Raw genomic sequence first — 14,912 nt, 5'->3', positions numbered from 1 at the left:
CATTGACCTACACTGAGCTACATGTGCAATAATGAGGCTTCAGAGTCCAAGTTCCAAAGTTATGTCTTTTTAGTTAAAATGTCCATCTCTGTGTTACTATTCCTAGATTTTAGCTTTGAAAGATACCCACATCTAAAGCCTCTGGATTTGCTTCAGCTGAACTTCTTTATTCTCAGGTAATGAGGAGAGTGGATTTTGTCCCCCATCTCTTATATTGGAATTAAGAAGGGATCTCTTCGCAGTCAAAATTAAAAAGGTGGAACAATTATGGTGATCAAAACTGTTTTAATGTTGCCTGGATTGGCTTGAATTGTTTCAATTAATTGGTTTCAAATTGAAACAAAATGTAAAGTAGCATATAACTGAACTTGGTTACAGTTGTCTCGCTTTGCCAGACCCTCCTCCACAGTGTGGAGGAGGCTAGTCCACACAGCATTCCGGGATGGGAGAAAAACATGCTCTGGTTTATTGGCATTTCTTTAAACCAATCACAATTTTCATGGGTTGTGCTAAGAATAGCCTCAGGAAGGAACTTGTTTTGGTGGAACATATGTACGTTCAAAAGTGGTTTTAGTTGTGCAACAGAAAACTCAGATTGGACAGATAGTCTAGCTAGCTGTCTCAATTTACCCTGCAGAGATCTGAGGAGCAGTTTACCATAGTCCTCATAAATCCACCAGAGTTTAAAGGGGTGATAGAATGCAAAACCGATTTTACCCTGTCATAGTTGAATAACGACAGTTCGGTGGGTAAATGGGACATACATAGAAGCTCAAAGTCCCATTGACACCCCTTTACTATGAAAATCTCATATTTTGAAACTGCCGCTGAAAACGGGCGAATCTCAACAAAGCTAGTTGCTTGCGTAAGCATCTCAAAATCCGGAACCTTTGTCACAGCCATGGGTGTATTAAGAGAACGGTCACGCCCCAACATTTACATAGGCAACTGACCTGAGATCAGGTAGTTTTCTGAATCTAGCTAGGTCACACAGATCTCTGCTATTCCATTACAAAATTCACTTCTGAAACTTTTTTATGCGAGAAATCAACTATATAAAGCTCAAGTATGGGCCACTTTACGAAAATGGATGGCTAATTGCAAATTTTCAAATTTTGAGCAATTCTAATTGCAAAGTTTAGCGCCGGTGCTGCCTGGGTTGCTACATCGCCACCCTGACCGCAGTGTCAGCGAGCTTGTTACACTCGCAATCTTTTACCGCAGCCCGCAGGTTCCAGTTAATCTTATAATGGGTATGTGTGTTGAGTTATTTAAACAAACAATCGGGGAAATAAACGCCTCTTGTCCGCGATTCTCATTGATAGAGCCGCGGTGAGATGGAGTCCATCAATGAGAGCTAGCTAGCCTCCTCCTAACTCTGACATTCACAAAAATACGTTCAATTGAAATCCGAAATCGGACAAGTGTTAGCTAAGCTTTGTAAGACCTTGAGGAATCTGTGATATTCATGCCGTGACGGAATTCAAACTGTAAATATACTTTAGTTATGCGAAAGTGAGCAAGCTGCGGTATTTCCCCATTGTAATGAATGGGACATATAGCAAGCAGCTGCTCGTCCTACAAAGACGCCTCGTGTTCATAAAAATGCCTTAAAATCAAATCGGACACAACGGTTAGCTTTATAAGACATTGGGGAATGATGTTATATAAGTGGCGTGACGAAATTCAAACTGTAAATATAATTTAGTTATGGCGACAGTGTAGCTAGCTAGCTGCGGTATTTCCCCATTGTAATGAATGGGACATATAGCAAGCAGCTGCTCATCCTACAAAGACGCCTCGCGTTCATAAAAATGCCTTAAAATCAAATTGGACACAACGGTTAGCTTTATAAGACATTGGGGAATGATGTTATATAGTGGCGTTGGACGAAATTCCAAACTGTAAATATAATTTAGTTATGGCGACAGTGTAGCAAGTAGCTGCGGTATTTCCCCATTGTAATGAATGGGAAATATAGCAAGCAGCTGCCCGTCCTACAAAGACGCCTCGCGTTCATAAAAATGCCTTAAAATCAAATCGGACATAACGGTTAGCTTTATAAGACATTGGGGAATGATGTTATATAAGTGGCGTGACGAAATTCAAACTGTAAATTTAATTTAGTTATGGCGAAAGTGTAGCTAGCTAGCTGCGGTATTTCCCCATTGTAATGAATGGGACATATAGCAAGCAGCTGCTCGTCCTACAAAGACGCCTCGCGTTCATAAAAATGCCTTAAAATCAAATCGGACACAACGGTTAGCTTTATAAGACATTGGGATATGATGTTATATAAGTGGCGTGACGAAATTCAAACCGTAAATATATTATAGTTATGCCGGCAGCTGGCCGCGGAGCCCCGTAGTGCAGTATCCACAAAGGGTGACTTTGCGCAGGGTATGGAGCCCAGCAGGCTGCCGCTTTCTCGTCAGACTGTGTGGAGCTCCTAAAGTCCGACACGTCTTACAAAATTTGCAATTAGCCATCAATTTTTGTAAAACGGCCCATATTTCAGCTTTATATAGTTGATTTCTCGCTTAAAAAAGTCTCAGAAGTGAATTTCGAAATGAAACATTGCAGTGTCTGGAAAAGGAGATTCTGTCGCTTCTCTAATGTATGTGTATTGGGGATTCGCTCAACCAATCAGCGCGCGTCTCTAATGTGTGCGTATGGCAAGTCGCTCAACCAATCAGCGCACAGCTCATCTAAATATTCATGACCATACCATATTTGGAAGAAAAGCTCTTGTTACAAATAGGGCCAAAACACAGGGATGTATAAGGGCCAATAAAATATCAACCAGGCCATTTTCAGCCCAACCAATGTTACATACCCCATTAGGAGACCATAAGGAACAGTGTGAAATACCCTATATAATCATTCTATCGCCCCTTTAAAATTCCAACACAAAGGAAACGAAAGGAAACGGACATCAGCGAAAAAACATGCATCCGGAGGAATTTCCTGCGGCACTGGAGCAATCCCAGAAGCGGAACGTCAAGGATATAGACTACATGGGAGTTAGCAAATGAAGTTGCCAGCATCATTAAAGGTGTTACTTATTAGTGAGTGCTACTGACTTAATTCTATGATTTTTGATGTGTTTTTTTTTTGTGGCCCATTATACTCTAAAGATATTTGACTTGAGCACACCAGTTTCTTTGTTTGAGTTACTTGAGAGTTTACCTAGAAAATACATTACAGAAAATGTTTACCAATTTGTACCAACTTGCTGAAAGATAGTAATTTTATACATTTCAGCATAAATGTTTCAACTTCTACTTCACTCATCAGAACAATTCCTTGGAAAGGAGTGATAGCAGGAGCATTTTAATCAACAAACAAGAAAGTTGGCTGGGGTGGGGATCAAAACAGGGCCCTTTTTCTTCTTTTGCAGCTGATTCAGAACGCTGCTGCTCGAGTCCTCACTAAGACCAAGAAAGTCACTCCAGTTCTGAAGTCTTTGCACTGGCTTCCTGTCCCTCAAAGAAATGATTTAAAAAATACTTCTATTGGTTTATAAAGCACTAAACGGGTAAGGGCCAAAATACGTTTCTGATCTGCTGCTACACTATGAACCACCCAGACCTGCTTTCCATCCCCAGAGTCAGAATTAAACAGGGGGAAGCAGTGTTCATTTTTTTATGCACCACATATCTGGAACAAACTCCCAAAAAACTGCAGGTCCGCCACAACTCTCAGTTCTTTTAAATCAAGGCTGAAGACCTTTTTTTTATGCTGCCTTTCTTTAAATAATTGTTCATTTCTTAAACTGCACTGTAACTTTAATTCTCATAGTTTATCTGTTTTTAATTGTTTTTAACTGCTCTTCAATGTTTTATATAAAGCACTTTGAATTGCCCTGTTGCTGAAATGTGCTATACAAATAAAGCAGCCTTGCCTTGCCTTGCCTTCTTAATATACAGTATAGTGAGGCAACAACACTATACACTGATCCACCATGGCCCGCAGGCAAACAGTTAGCACAGTTAATGCCACACACCTGTGTGAGCTGGATAGTCTGAAGTTGTAAGGGACACTTGTGATTAAATAGACAATTGCTCAAAAAGTATGTGCAGCTCTTAGAGTTTGCCACTAGCGGCAAAAATAGCTACCCATTTTGATATGTGTTCACAATGCTTAAATTAAGGGAGAAACAATAAGCTATAAAAGGAGAAAGTAAAAAAGATTCAGCCTTGGAGTGAGCCCATACAGTGTAGAAATCATCCAAACCTCTATCACTTGTCTCCCCTGGCTGTAAGATATATAACTAGGATAAATCACACTACTGTAATAAAGCAATCCTAATCCAAAAAGTACAAAATAAATAAATGATCACTTGGTTTTATGGGTTGCTGTACATGTTAATACGAAAGGTGTCCAATGGACCTCATAAAGCACTCAGCATGTTTTACCTCCCGATTTTTTTTGTTTGTTTTAGTTTGTGTGCTTTTGTTGAATTATCAGTAGCTTCAATAAATCATTTAGGACTTTTTCACAGTGAGGATAATTTCACTCATTTCCAATGTAAGTCAACGGGAAAAGTAAACTTTGACCCATTAATTCTTATTTTAGAATATAACTTTAAAGTTAAATAAGTTGTTACTATGGCTTCCAGTGTGTGTGTGTGTGTGTGTGTGTGTGTGTGTGTGTGTGTGTGTGTGTGTGTGTGTGTGTGTGTGTGTGTGTGTGTTTATTTATTTATTTATTTTTTTTTTTTTTTTTTTTCTATACAATAAAAAAAAAAAAATTTTTTTTTTTTTTTTTTTTTTTTTTTATAAATTATTTTTTTTTTTTTTTTTTTTTAAAGGGGTTTTTTTTTTTGTGGTTTATGCTTCACGCAAAAATTTAATTCACATCTGTGTGTGCAAACATTCATCCTGCATGTGTGTGTGTGTGTGTGTGTTTATATGGCTGCGTTAATTGTCAGGGTGTGAAGTCGTTTAGTGGGTTCGGTTGCAGGTTTGGTTTTTCTGAGATGGTCTGTTTGCTGAGGTGACAAGCAGCCATTGTTACTGCACATTCCCACAGATGTTTACTGCCCAATTACCCTCCAATCACATGCATGGCCAGACCCAGTAACAGGGTAAGGTAATGGGTCAGCACTGGGTCTGTAAATCTGCAATCACACACTCATGTATGGACATGTCCTTCTGGCTAATTTTTGAGATTGCAGTGAGTGTGCACACACAAAAAGTAAAAATACCAGAACTTTTGCACTGATACATATTTGTTGTTGTACCTCCAGTATGGGGACCCAAATAACCAGCATTCATTGTCTTTTAGTTTGTTTCCCTAAACCTAACATGTAGGGTTAACCTGAGTTGCCCTAATCCTAAACCAAGTCTTTACATAGCCCTAAAATGTCTTCTTTTGTTTTGGCTATTTATTTGGCCCAATACATGTAAAGAAATAGAAAACACACACACACACACACACACACACACACACACACACACACACACACACACACACACACACACACACACACACACACACACACACTAAATGAAAGCAGACATGGAAAATAAAGCCAGTCTATTTAACCCTAACATTAAATGACAAACCACTTTGTTTCAGATGTGCAGTCTGCATGTTGTTGATTCAGTATTAAAGAGAGCATGACTTGGTTTCAGTGAAGTAAAAGCTATAGTTTATAAAAGTGGCCTGCTGTTTTTCTGTGTCGCAATTAGTCTTGTCCTGCCAAAACACTAAAAAGACTCCCTTTACCCCAAAAAACAAAAAGTCAAATTCTATAAAACACTCAGACAGGGATCACCTTTATGTTAGAAAATTGACTTTTAATGCTGTTAAATAGCATACAAGTACATAGCATGCATGGCAGAAAGACACTTAAATAAAACATAAATATGCATTTAAATTAGGCTCTGTCACAGACCCCACAACCAGCACAGTTTTACAGTACAATAAAGGGACAGGTCACCAAATTAATGTTCATATCTAATCAAAGGATCCTTACAATGTTGAGCCTAAATTCTACATTGAGTGTTGTTCAGTAAGAATTGTTTACTGCAGGGAAACCATGCTGGTTGAATCTTTCAGGTTCGTGATGACTATGTGCTTGAAAGACTGCTGACCTTCCAAATTCACAGGTGCCATAATCCTGAGTAGATAGATAAGATAGATGTTATGAATGTTTTTACTGCAGCGTCTTCTCTCACAGTCTGAACCTGACTGAACCTCTTTTTCTGCTTAATATAGAGTAGCTGTGGAGGTCAGAGCATGTGCAGCCAGGTATTAATTATTGCACCTCCAATCAGGTGGAGCAACTAATCAGTGAAATCACCTGGTGTAGTTTGACTGGAGCGAAATCCTGTCCCAGTGTTACAAAAGGTATCACAATACATTGTACATACAGTGTTTGTGTCTTTGTTAAATGATAAATCCATCCAAGTGTTTTTACTAAAATACTGTAAAACACAACACTTAAACATTAAGGCAGAATAAGTGCTGTAAATTCAACATGTGTTTGAGATAACATTTTTAAACTATTGACAAACTGCACTGAACTAGCTATAGAGAGTGGACAGAATAGGAGCAAGATAAAAATATAAATGGGAGATGCAAAACCACCGCATACTTTGTACAACCGTTCCAACAACTAAAATGCACCTGAAAACTATACAAAGTGTGTGTTTAAACATGCACAAAAACTGACATTTAATCAGTCAAGCCACATTTTTGTCAGCAACTAAAAATTCAATATTTGCAAAAAATGCACAAATTATTATTTCTTATTATTTAGTCTCAAAACACTGTCCAGCAAAAAAAAAAAAAAGAAAAAACGTGTCAGCGTTTATTTTGCCGGTTTCACTATGACAGTTGCCGTAAAATGGAAACTTGTGTTTTTAGACAATTTTATACTTTAAGTTTACAATAATAGTAACACAGTTATACCTTAAACACAGTTTTTAATTTTCTGATGACAGTAATGCAGGGTCGGGATTTGGACTTACAAAAGCAGAGTGTTACCACCACCACCAAAATATGACTTTATCATCTTTATAGACCAGAGCAGACCAGACAATGCAAAAACATGACAAGACTAAAATACAAAAGTGACAATTTGACAAGACTTTCTTTTACCCTGCCAGCTGTCTTTTTGTTTCATGCATACCATCCTCCTGTCACTATATCATTTTCTTTCAGTTTAGATATACATCAGAAGCAATATTTTTAAAGAAAACAGTGGTGTCTAATAGTCACTCTCCCTATCCTCAAACTAAGAAAATAAACTTTGCTGGAGTAAAATGTGTGCTTAAGTGTGCTGTACAAACTGGGGGAAATGTGTCACTTTTTGAAATACTCACTTCATACTGATGAAGAAAATTAGTATTAATAGGTATTAGGACTTTTATAAATTTCAAATTCAGCCTTCACAAGATGCTTATAGTACCTTATTTTTTTTTTTTTAATCTCTCTCTCCTGTCTTCTCCCCATGTTCACTCCTCTTTTTTTATTTGTCCTCTCAGAAGCTATTCACACGCCATAAAGGTTACATAAAGGTTACCAAGTTCACTGGTGTTAATGTTGTTTCCTGGCTAATTTTAAACGATAGTGCTCCTAGAATATCTATACCATCTTTCATATGTACAGGTTATAGGGATTTCACCCTCCATATTGGAGCTTCTCAGTTCTTTGGCAACAACAGGCTATTTGTGAACAGCTGTTTGCGGTGTTTTAAATGTGTTTAGCTGTCTTCAAATTACTCCAATAAACATACAACACTTTTTTAACACCGTTTTTAAATTGGAAACTGATGATTTCACCACTTTGTCCACCAACATCTGATTGATCCCAGAACAAATGTAGATAATATCATCTTGGATTTTTTATGTAAACAGTCACCCAGACTTAAGCTTGGCATTCGTTCTCCTCAGCCTGCAGTTTGTCTTCCTTGACCTCCACTCCTTAAGGTTACAATGGTCACATCTCACCCTACCCAAGGCCCTGTTTTTTTTCTGTTTTCAACCCTCCATTCTCTCACCCGTGGAAGGAAAACCTTCTTTGGATTCAGTTCACGTAAAAGATTATATTTTAACCACACAACTGAAGACAATAACAATGTAGATGTATTCAAACCATGAACCGTAATAAAACCAGCGTTTTGTGAAGTGGAGTCGGCCGTTACAGCTGACCCCTTCTATTGTTCCCTCTATTGTCACTGGAGTACTATAGCACACAGAGGAACTGTGGGAAAATGAGTTTAGTGGATGATTGTAGTGTGTGAGGAGAGGCTACGACAGAGAGGTTGGGTGATGTCATTTCTACTTTTAATGGATGATTTTTGACTGTTGGTTGGAAAAAAGCACTTTGAAGATGTCACATTGGCTGTTTTAAACTAAACAATTACTCAAGAAATACAATTTAATTGAAAGATTATTTAAAAATAATCATCATTTTCAGTGCTACTTGCTAGATTGGTGTTAAAGGTGCTGTAGGTAGGATTGCAAAGATCCATGACTTAGCCAAAAAATTTAATCGGACAACTTTTCAGTCCCTCCCCCCTTTCTGCTAAAGCCCAAAATGGTCCCCTAAGCCCCTCCCCCCACAAGGGAGAATGAATGCGTGTGCATGAGCAGTGATTGACACGCAGTTAGACACCCCGCCCCTGGCCCTGATTGGTACATCTGAACAGGGAGCTGTGGATTGTTTCAAATCACACTACAGGCCGTAGGTGGTGCCAGAGGAGCCAGATTTCTTTTTTTTGTATTACTTGCTTTATATAGTTCTACTCAAACATAGGGTCAGTTTAAGCAAATATGACATAAAGTTAGTTTTATAAGTATTACCTACTGCACCTTTAAATGTCACAGACTTAGTTTTCATTGAGTTGAGTTGCAAAAGGATTCCCATGGAAGCAAATATTGATGATTGGCTGAGGCCAGTAGGTACATTCCAGGAGGTGTTATGGTATGTGCCCAGAAGCATGAAAGTAAGAGGACTCTTGATCTGTAGCTGGTGTTTAATGGAAAGTTCAACCCACAGCAGTAAAAATAAAGCAATGTGCCTTTAATCTGTTGAACCATCAACAGTCGTCTCATGGTAGCTTCCAGTTTGAGCTAGTTGAGCTTATGCATTCAGTGTAATAGGTGAGTGGGATCTCAGTTTATGTAGAGACTGTTTGTGTGCATGTACAGTGGCGAGATTAGATACATTAAGTGTCTAAGCCCGGTTGCATTAGTTGCATATGGTTCATATAAATACACTGCAAACTCAGTTATGTCTCGAGCTGAAGTCACATATGAATATTTCATTTGTTTTTTAAAAGCCAAGTCCAGAGCAAGGCAAGAAACATGGCCCATTAAATACATATAATAAAGTGAGTAGGAGATGGATCCAGTGACTGTATTGTGTGAAATGTGACAAAAACAAATGGAAAGTATGTGTCCATGTGTGCCAGAGCTGCACTTGACAAACTTGCTATTTTGTGGTCCAAAGATGTAAAGTATGTAAATGTGAAGCCCCTCTCTTTTTGAAATTTGCCAAGAGCCAACACAAACTGTTCATCAAAGAGATAGTCCACAGGCATGCATACGTTTTAGAAATCTGAGGTTTGTGAGGATTTTATGTGACTTGATGATTTTATGTGTCTGCCATTTTCAACCGTAAAAGTATATAAGAGTGTATTTGAAAGATTGTCTCTCCTCTTCTCTTCATCAACATCATTACATCAGCAACAGAACCAGTTCAGTAGCAGTCTCTTTTGTGCTGTCTTTCCAGACAACCTTATGTCTTTTTTGGGCCAACCCCTAGCACCTGACCTACACATACTCTGATAAAAACCACTCCGTTAGGTCTAATGGCCAAAGCAGACGCACTGTTCTGATCTACCTTATTCTTACAAATCCAGGTTAGAATGTTTCAACTATTAGGAGTTGATGCTAGTCTTGACTCTTTTGCTGCCCAATTCATCTTGTCCTGTACTGTAATCTTTGTCCCTTTATACTCATTCATTTTCTCCTTCTTTATCCCCCGGTCGCTTTCTCTCCGCTACTCCTCCCATGCGCTGAGATCCCTCGGCGTCCGGTTACGTTCGCCAGAGCTCTTGCTACGGGCCTTCCTGGCGCTCTCCTGCGCTTGGCGGTATTTCTCCAGCATGCTCTTGTGTTTCCTCCTCAGCTTGTCGTTGCACCACATCCTCTCACAGTACTCCTCCACGTGTGGCAGGTTCGACGGCCCAATCAGCTGCATGATATCCTTGAACCATGTACGCGATTGGCCGATTTGGCTTGATGAGCCGCCCCTGCTGTATGCGCTACAAGGCATCCAGGCCCTGTAGCTTCCTGTGGACCGGTCTTTGAACGTGTCGGAGAGGCCAGCGGTGTCACGTGCCATGAGTTCGTCTACAGTCTCCCCCTGGAGGACTTCGAGAGTAAGGCGGGCCAGGGTCTGTGTGAAGCCATGCTCTCGAGAGCGGCAGATGTAGACGCCTTCGTCCTGGCGGAAGAGACGACGAAACAGAAGGCCCTGCTCTGTAGACATCACCCGTTCGTCCAGCTTTACCTGAGTGAGGCAGAGGGAGAATTTGTGCAACAGCATACGGTTAAGATTTTAAGACATGATGCAGAGAAAAAGAATTAGGATTTGGAATCAACATGTAGTTTTGTTTCAGATTGGACTGTGATTGTGTAGTCACATTCCTGCAATGCAGTACAAAAAAAGGACACAGATATATTTTACGCTTTCAAGAATTATTAAAATTTCTTTTGCTAAGAATTTGTGAATGTTGCAAATGGTTGCATGTACAAGAAATTCGCTTTTGCGGTATATATAAAAGTTCCAAGGCCTTTTGATTACTAATGCAAAGATTTTATCGTTAAGTGGATGAACAAGAAAGCAGTGAGAACAAAGGGATTTAAAGCCACTATATGTAGTTTTTATGAGACTATGCATCTTTATCTTTCAAATTATTCTAATGACAGATGTCTTTTTTGTAGAAAAATCCATGTGAAAATTGTGCTGTCAATGTCTTTCAGCCTATTCATCAGGCTGACGCCAACAAACTATAAAAAAGAAATCAGGAATATTTGGACAAAGAGCATGTAATCCACTTCATAGCATGAGAAAAGAAAGAGGGCGAACGGGGCACTATGTACTGTTTTTGCAGCTTGAATTGCAACAGCAAGAATGTACCATGAAATCCAGTCACTGTTAGTTTTGACTTTTTCTTTCCGCTCATTCTCTTTCTTTCCTTACCTACATTCACCCCAAGTCTCTCCTCTATTCATTTATAACACTAGTTTCTCTATTCTCTATCCATCCCTTTGCTTGTCGAACTATCCCTCTGTGCCAACACAAATATGGCAGCCTTGTCAGCTGGAGTAGCAGCCAAATGTTTATTTGCAAGGAAATGGAGAGGGGTGGTAATGCCTTAATACTTGCATGGCTGACCGAGGCACTCGGTTAAGCTTGGAGAAACATACCCTCAAACAAATTAATGTTTACTGTGGGTGAGGGCGTACGCAGAAACATACGTTTCTAAGTATTCTAAGTCCACTTTTAAATTACTTTGTGAAGGTCACATTGGCAGGTAGACATTGAGTGACACTTCAGCTTTCAGTGGCATGTGGTCAAGGTTTGAATTCACTGTTTATCCAAGAGAAAGAGTGGTTGTGCATTTTCCTTTGAAATATAACTGCTTAATTTCAACCATATGTCAAATGGCTGTCAAATGTGTCAACGATGTGCCAAATTCACGCACAAATCTCACTTTTAAAGGCATTTACTCCAGCAGTTAAAGGCGGTTACTCGGTCCACCGTTGGCCAGAAGTCTTACAAGGCTTCCCCACCTTCCTCCCATCATATAAGAAAGGGTGGCATTTTGTTACCTTTATCTTGATTTTGATGTGATGGCTATTTACTTATCATCTTACCTCTTCCTTGCGGTCATCACGTTGGACGAGCCAGGTGACAGTAGCTTGTGGAGAGCGAGGAACACACTCCAGGAAAGTGCTGTTGTTCTCGGTCCCATACACCACCCTGTCTTCTGTCACATCTAGGTCTTCTGGAGAGAGATGATTTGAAAGATTGTGAAAAAATGAAAATGAAGACTCCCATTATGGGTAAGATCCTTTTTACAGACACCTACTGTGTGTGTTAAATGTATGTAAGCATCCATCAAGTGAGCCTAAAGTTCTCTTGAGCAACACACTGAACCATGTGCATGTGAGACAGTTACACACATCCCCGACTAAAACAAGAAATGAAGACGTGTCAGTCAAGTCAAATCTCATAAGAAAGGCAAAATTAATTTAAACGAATATCTCAATACCCTTTTTTGCTTTCTTGACAAGATTAAGATGGTAAGATCAACACCACTCTCAGTTAAGTGCGCATGCGATATGAAGCTGGAGCCAGTAGCCGGTTAGCTTAGCATAAAGACTGGAAACAGGTGGCCAGGCTCTGTCCAAAGTTAACAAAATACACCTAACTCACTTAATTAATGAGTTATAAATGTGTTGGTAAGCAGATTTCGTTCACCATTAGACAGAGCCAGGCTATCTTTCTACCCCTGTTTGCAGCCTGTACGAGAGTGGTAGTGGTCTTCTCATCTCACTCTCTGCAAGAAAGCAAAAAAGCATATTTCTCAAAACATCAATCCCAAATACTAGCTACATTGTACTGTACACAAAGAAAGTTGCAATCTGTAATGCAGACCTCAGAAAATACAGATATAAGCGTGATATAATGGTGATATGGAGACACAGTTAATGAACCAGGCAGCATCTTTGTCTGTACCAGTGTTGTAGTCAAGACCACCTAAACCGAGACCAAGTCATTACCAAGACCAGAGTGTATCAAGACCAAGACAAGACCAAACAACTGAAACATACAGTATATACATAACTAGCTAATATGTATAGCTAATATTCGCTAAATCACTTTGGGTTAGGGATGAAGAGATTTCTGAATTTTTGGTACAGAGGCAGATTGATAACTTTAGCAAGCTTCGCTAGAGTCACTTACACTTAGCTTACGTTTCTTTATGTTTCTTGAAATAAAATCCAGAGTCCTCTTCATCCGAGACCGAGAAAAGACCAAGTAAAGAAAAATGTGAGAGAAAAATGAGGCCGAGACCTTCAAAAAGTGGACTTGAGACCAGTCTTGAGTACTACAACACTAGCCTGTACCTTGTGAAAAGTTCACTTGCCATGTGAGTACCCAGAATAAATCCCTAACAAATAGCGAACATTATTTCAGACTTAGCAAAGAAAACACATGCCTCTGGGAGATATACTTCAACACCAACTTGACACCTTGGCACAATGAAACTTCATAAAATGTATGTTCATTCACAGGCCTTGAGGGAGGCATATTTCATCACCTCAGCAACATACCTACAGTCAGGTGAGCAAACACATCCAACACATGCACACATCCTTTCTTCTCCCTCTCCCCAGTCTCCTTTTTGTCTGTCTTCATACTTTTTCTTACCCTCACCTCCACTCTCTTTTATCCATTTTCTCAGACTCATTTGTCTTTCTACTTTTTGTTGGTTCTTACTTTTCATATGATCACTGATGGCTTTAGAACCTCAGTTTGAGCTTATATTTCAATCTTACAGCTCGCTCTCATCTCGCCCTAGAAACATGTACAAGGTTGTAATCTACGTATATGCGCTGAATGATGTAGTGTGTAAACAGACATGTGTTTTTGAGGAGTTAACATTTCCTGTCTAATATAGACTGCACAACATCTGTCCCACACAGCTAGGATAAACTGCCAGACTACAAATCAGACTTCTCTCATAAACACTCTTTCAACATAGCTTTCATCCTGAGATAAAGGCTCAAAGACATACTGTACACTGACCCTTACAAACACAAACACATACAGTCTTCTTTCAAACACAGGCTGGAACTTGTCCAATAGCATCTTCCCTTGGACGTCAGGTGTTTACAGACTCACAGACAGTAGAAATAAGAGTGGAGTCTCACTGGTCTTCTTCCTATCCACAGCTAAATAGTTTAAAGTGAAGAGAGCACCACCCTTGTCTAGACCTACAAGAAGAAATGCTTAGCTAAAAAAGTTCAGAAAATTACCTCAAAACCAGGACAATGAGCAGTTATAAAGAGGACAATATGCATTCATTGTAGTAAGTTCTCTATGAAAAGTGTCAGTTATCTAGGTGATAGGATATTTAGATTAAGGTTGCTACCACTCAAGTTACAGCCAGCAGCCTGTTAGCTTAGCTTAGCATACCCGTAAAGACTGGAAGCAGGAGGAAACACTTTGCCTGGTTCACTAATTGTAAAGTGATATCTTTGTTTGTTTAATCTGTATAAAAACCAAAGTGTAAAAACAAAAAGTTGCAGTTTAACAAGGGACTATTACCTTGCCAGGGGCTGTCAGGGAAGTCACTGCACCCAACCAAGAAATAGTCCTGCGTGAGGAACAAATATGGTACAAAAGAAGGGTCTAAGCAGGTAGTCACACTTACCACTCAGATTCTGATCTACACACTGCAGCACGGGGTTTCCATGCCTGATGTCTTGTCTGCGGTAGCGTCGTTTGCTGTTGGGCGTGTACCGTGCGCACAATGATCCATCCCAGGCGCAGTAAGGGTCTCTGGCCAGGCAGCACTCGGCACAGGCTTTCCCGTAAGTCTCACAGCGATGCAGCTTCACCTGCGCCACACCTGCTGGAGAGCCCACATACAGGGCTTGCTGTTTAAAATCATAAGAGGAGAAAAATCGGCGTAAGCCATGATGCTGGTAAAAACAGTTAATAGAAGGGAGCATTAATTTAGTAATTACAGTTATATTAACTTACCCTTTTCACGGATATGTCCATCGATGTAATTGGAGTTGGAACCTGCAATAATAAAAATATGTTGACACAACGTGTGATAAGGCTTACAATTAGAAAAAGGATGGACGTAAGAA

The 14,912-nt window shown here is 39.6% G+C and overlaps 1 protein-coding gene across 2 annotated transcripts in view; it reads right to left on the bottom strand.

Moving 5' to 3' along the window:
* Positions 1-8,969: 8,969 nt before the first annotated feature.
* Positions 8,970-14,912, bottom strand: part of sema3bl (sema domain, immunoglobulin domain (Ig), short basic domain, secreted, (semaphorin) 3bl) — a 61,419-nt gene continuing 55,476 nt past the window's right edge. Inside the window, exons 13-16 of one of the 2 annotated variants that reach the window (XM_039800937.1) lie at positions 14,800-14,841; positions 14,468-14,693; positions 11,901-12,031; positions 8,970-10,530 (exon numbers count right to left, since the gene is read on the bottom strand). In XM_039800937.1, the coding sequence (XP_039656871.1) occupies positions 10,018-10,530; positions 11,901-12,031; positions 14,468-14,693; positions 14,800-14,841 (912 nt within the window). In that variant the 3' untranslated portion in view covers positions 8,970-10,017. The remainder of the gene's footprint in view (positions 10,531-11,900; positions 12,032-14,467; positions 14,694-14,799; positions 14,842-14,912) is intronic. The other variant, XM_039800938.1, reaches the window with a different exon arrangement.

Source organism: Perca fluviatilis, chromosome 5 (genome assembly GCF_010015445.1).
Source record: "Perca fluviatilis chromosome 5, GENO_Pfluv_1.0, whole genome shotgun sequence".
NCBI lineage: Eukaryota > Metazoa > Chordata > Actinopteri > Perciformes > Percidae > Perca > Perca fluviatilis.
This window is presented reverse-complemented; position numbering and strand designations above follow the sequence as displayed.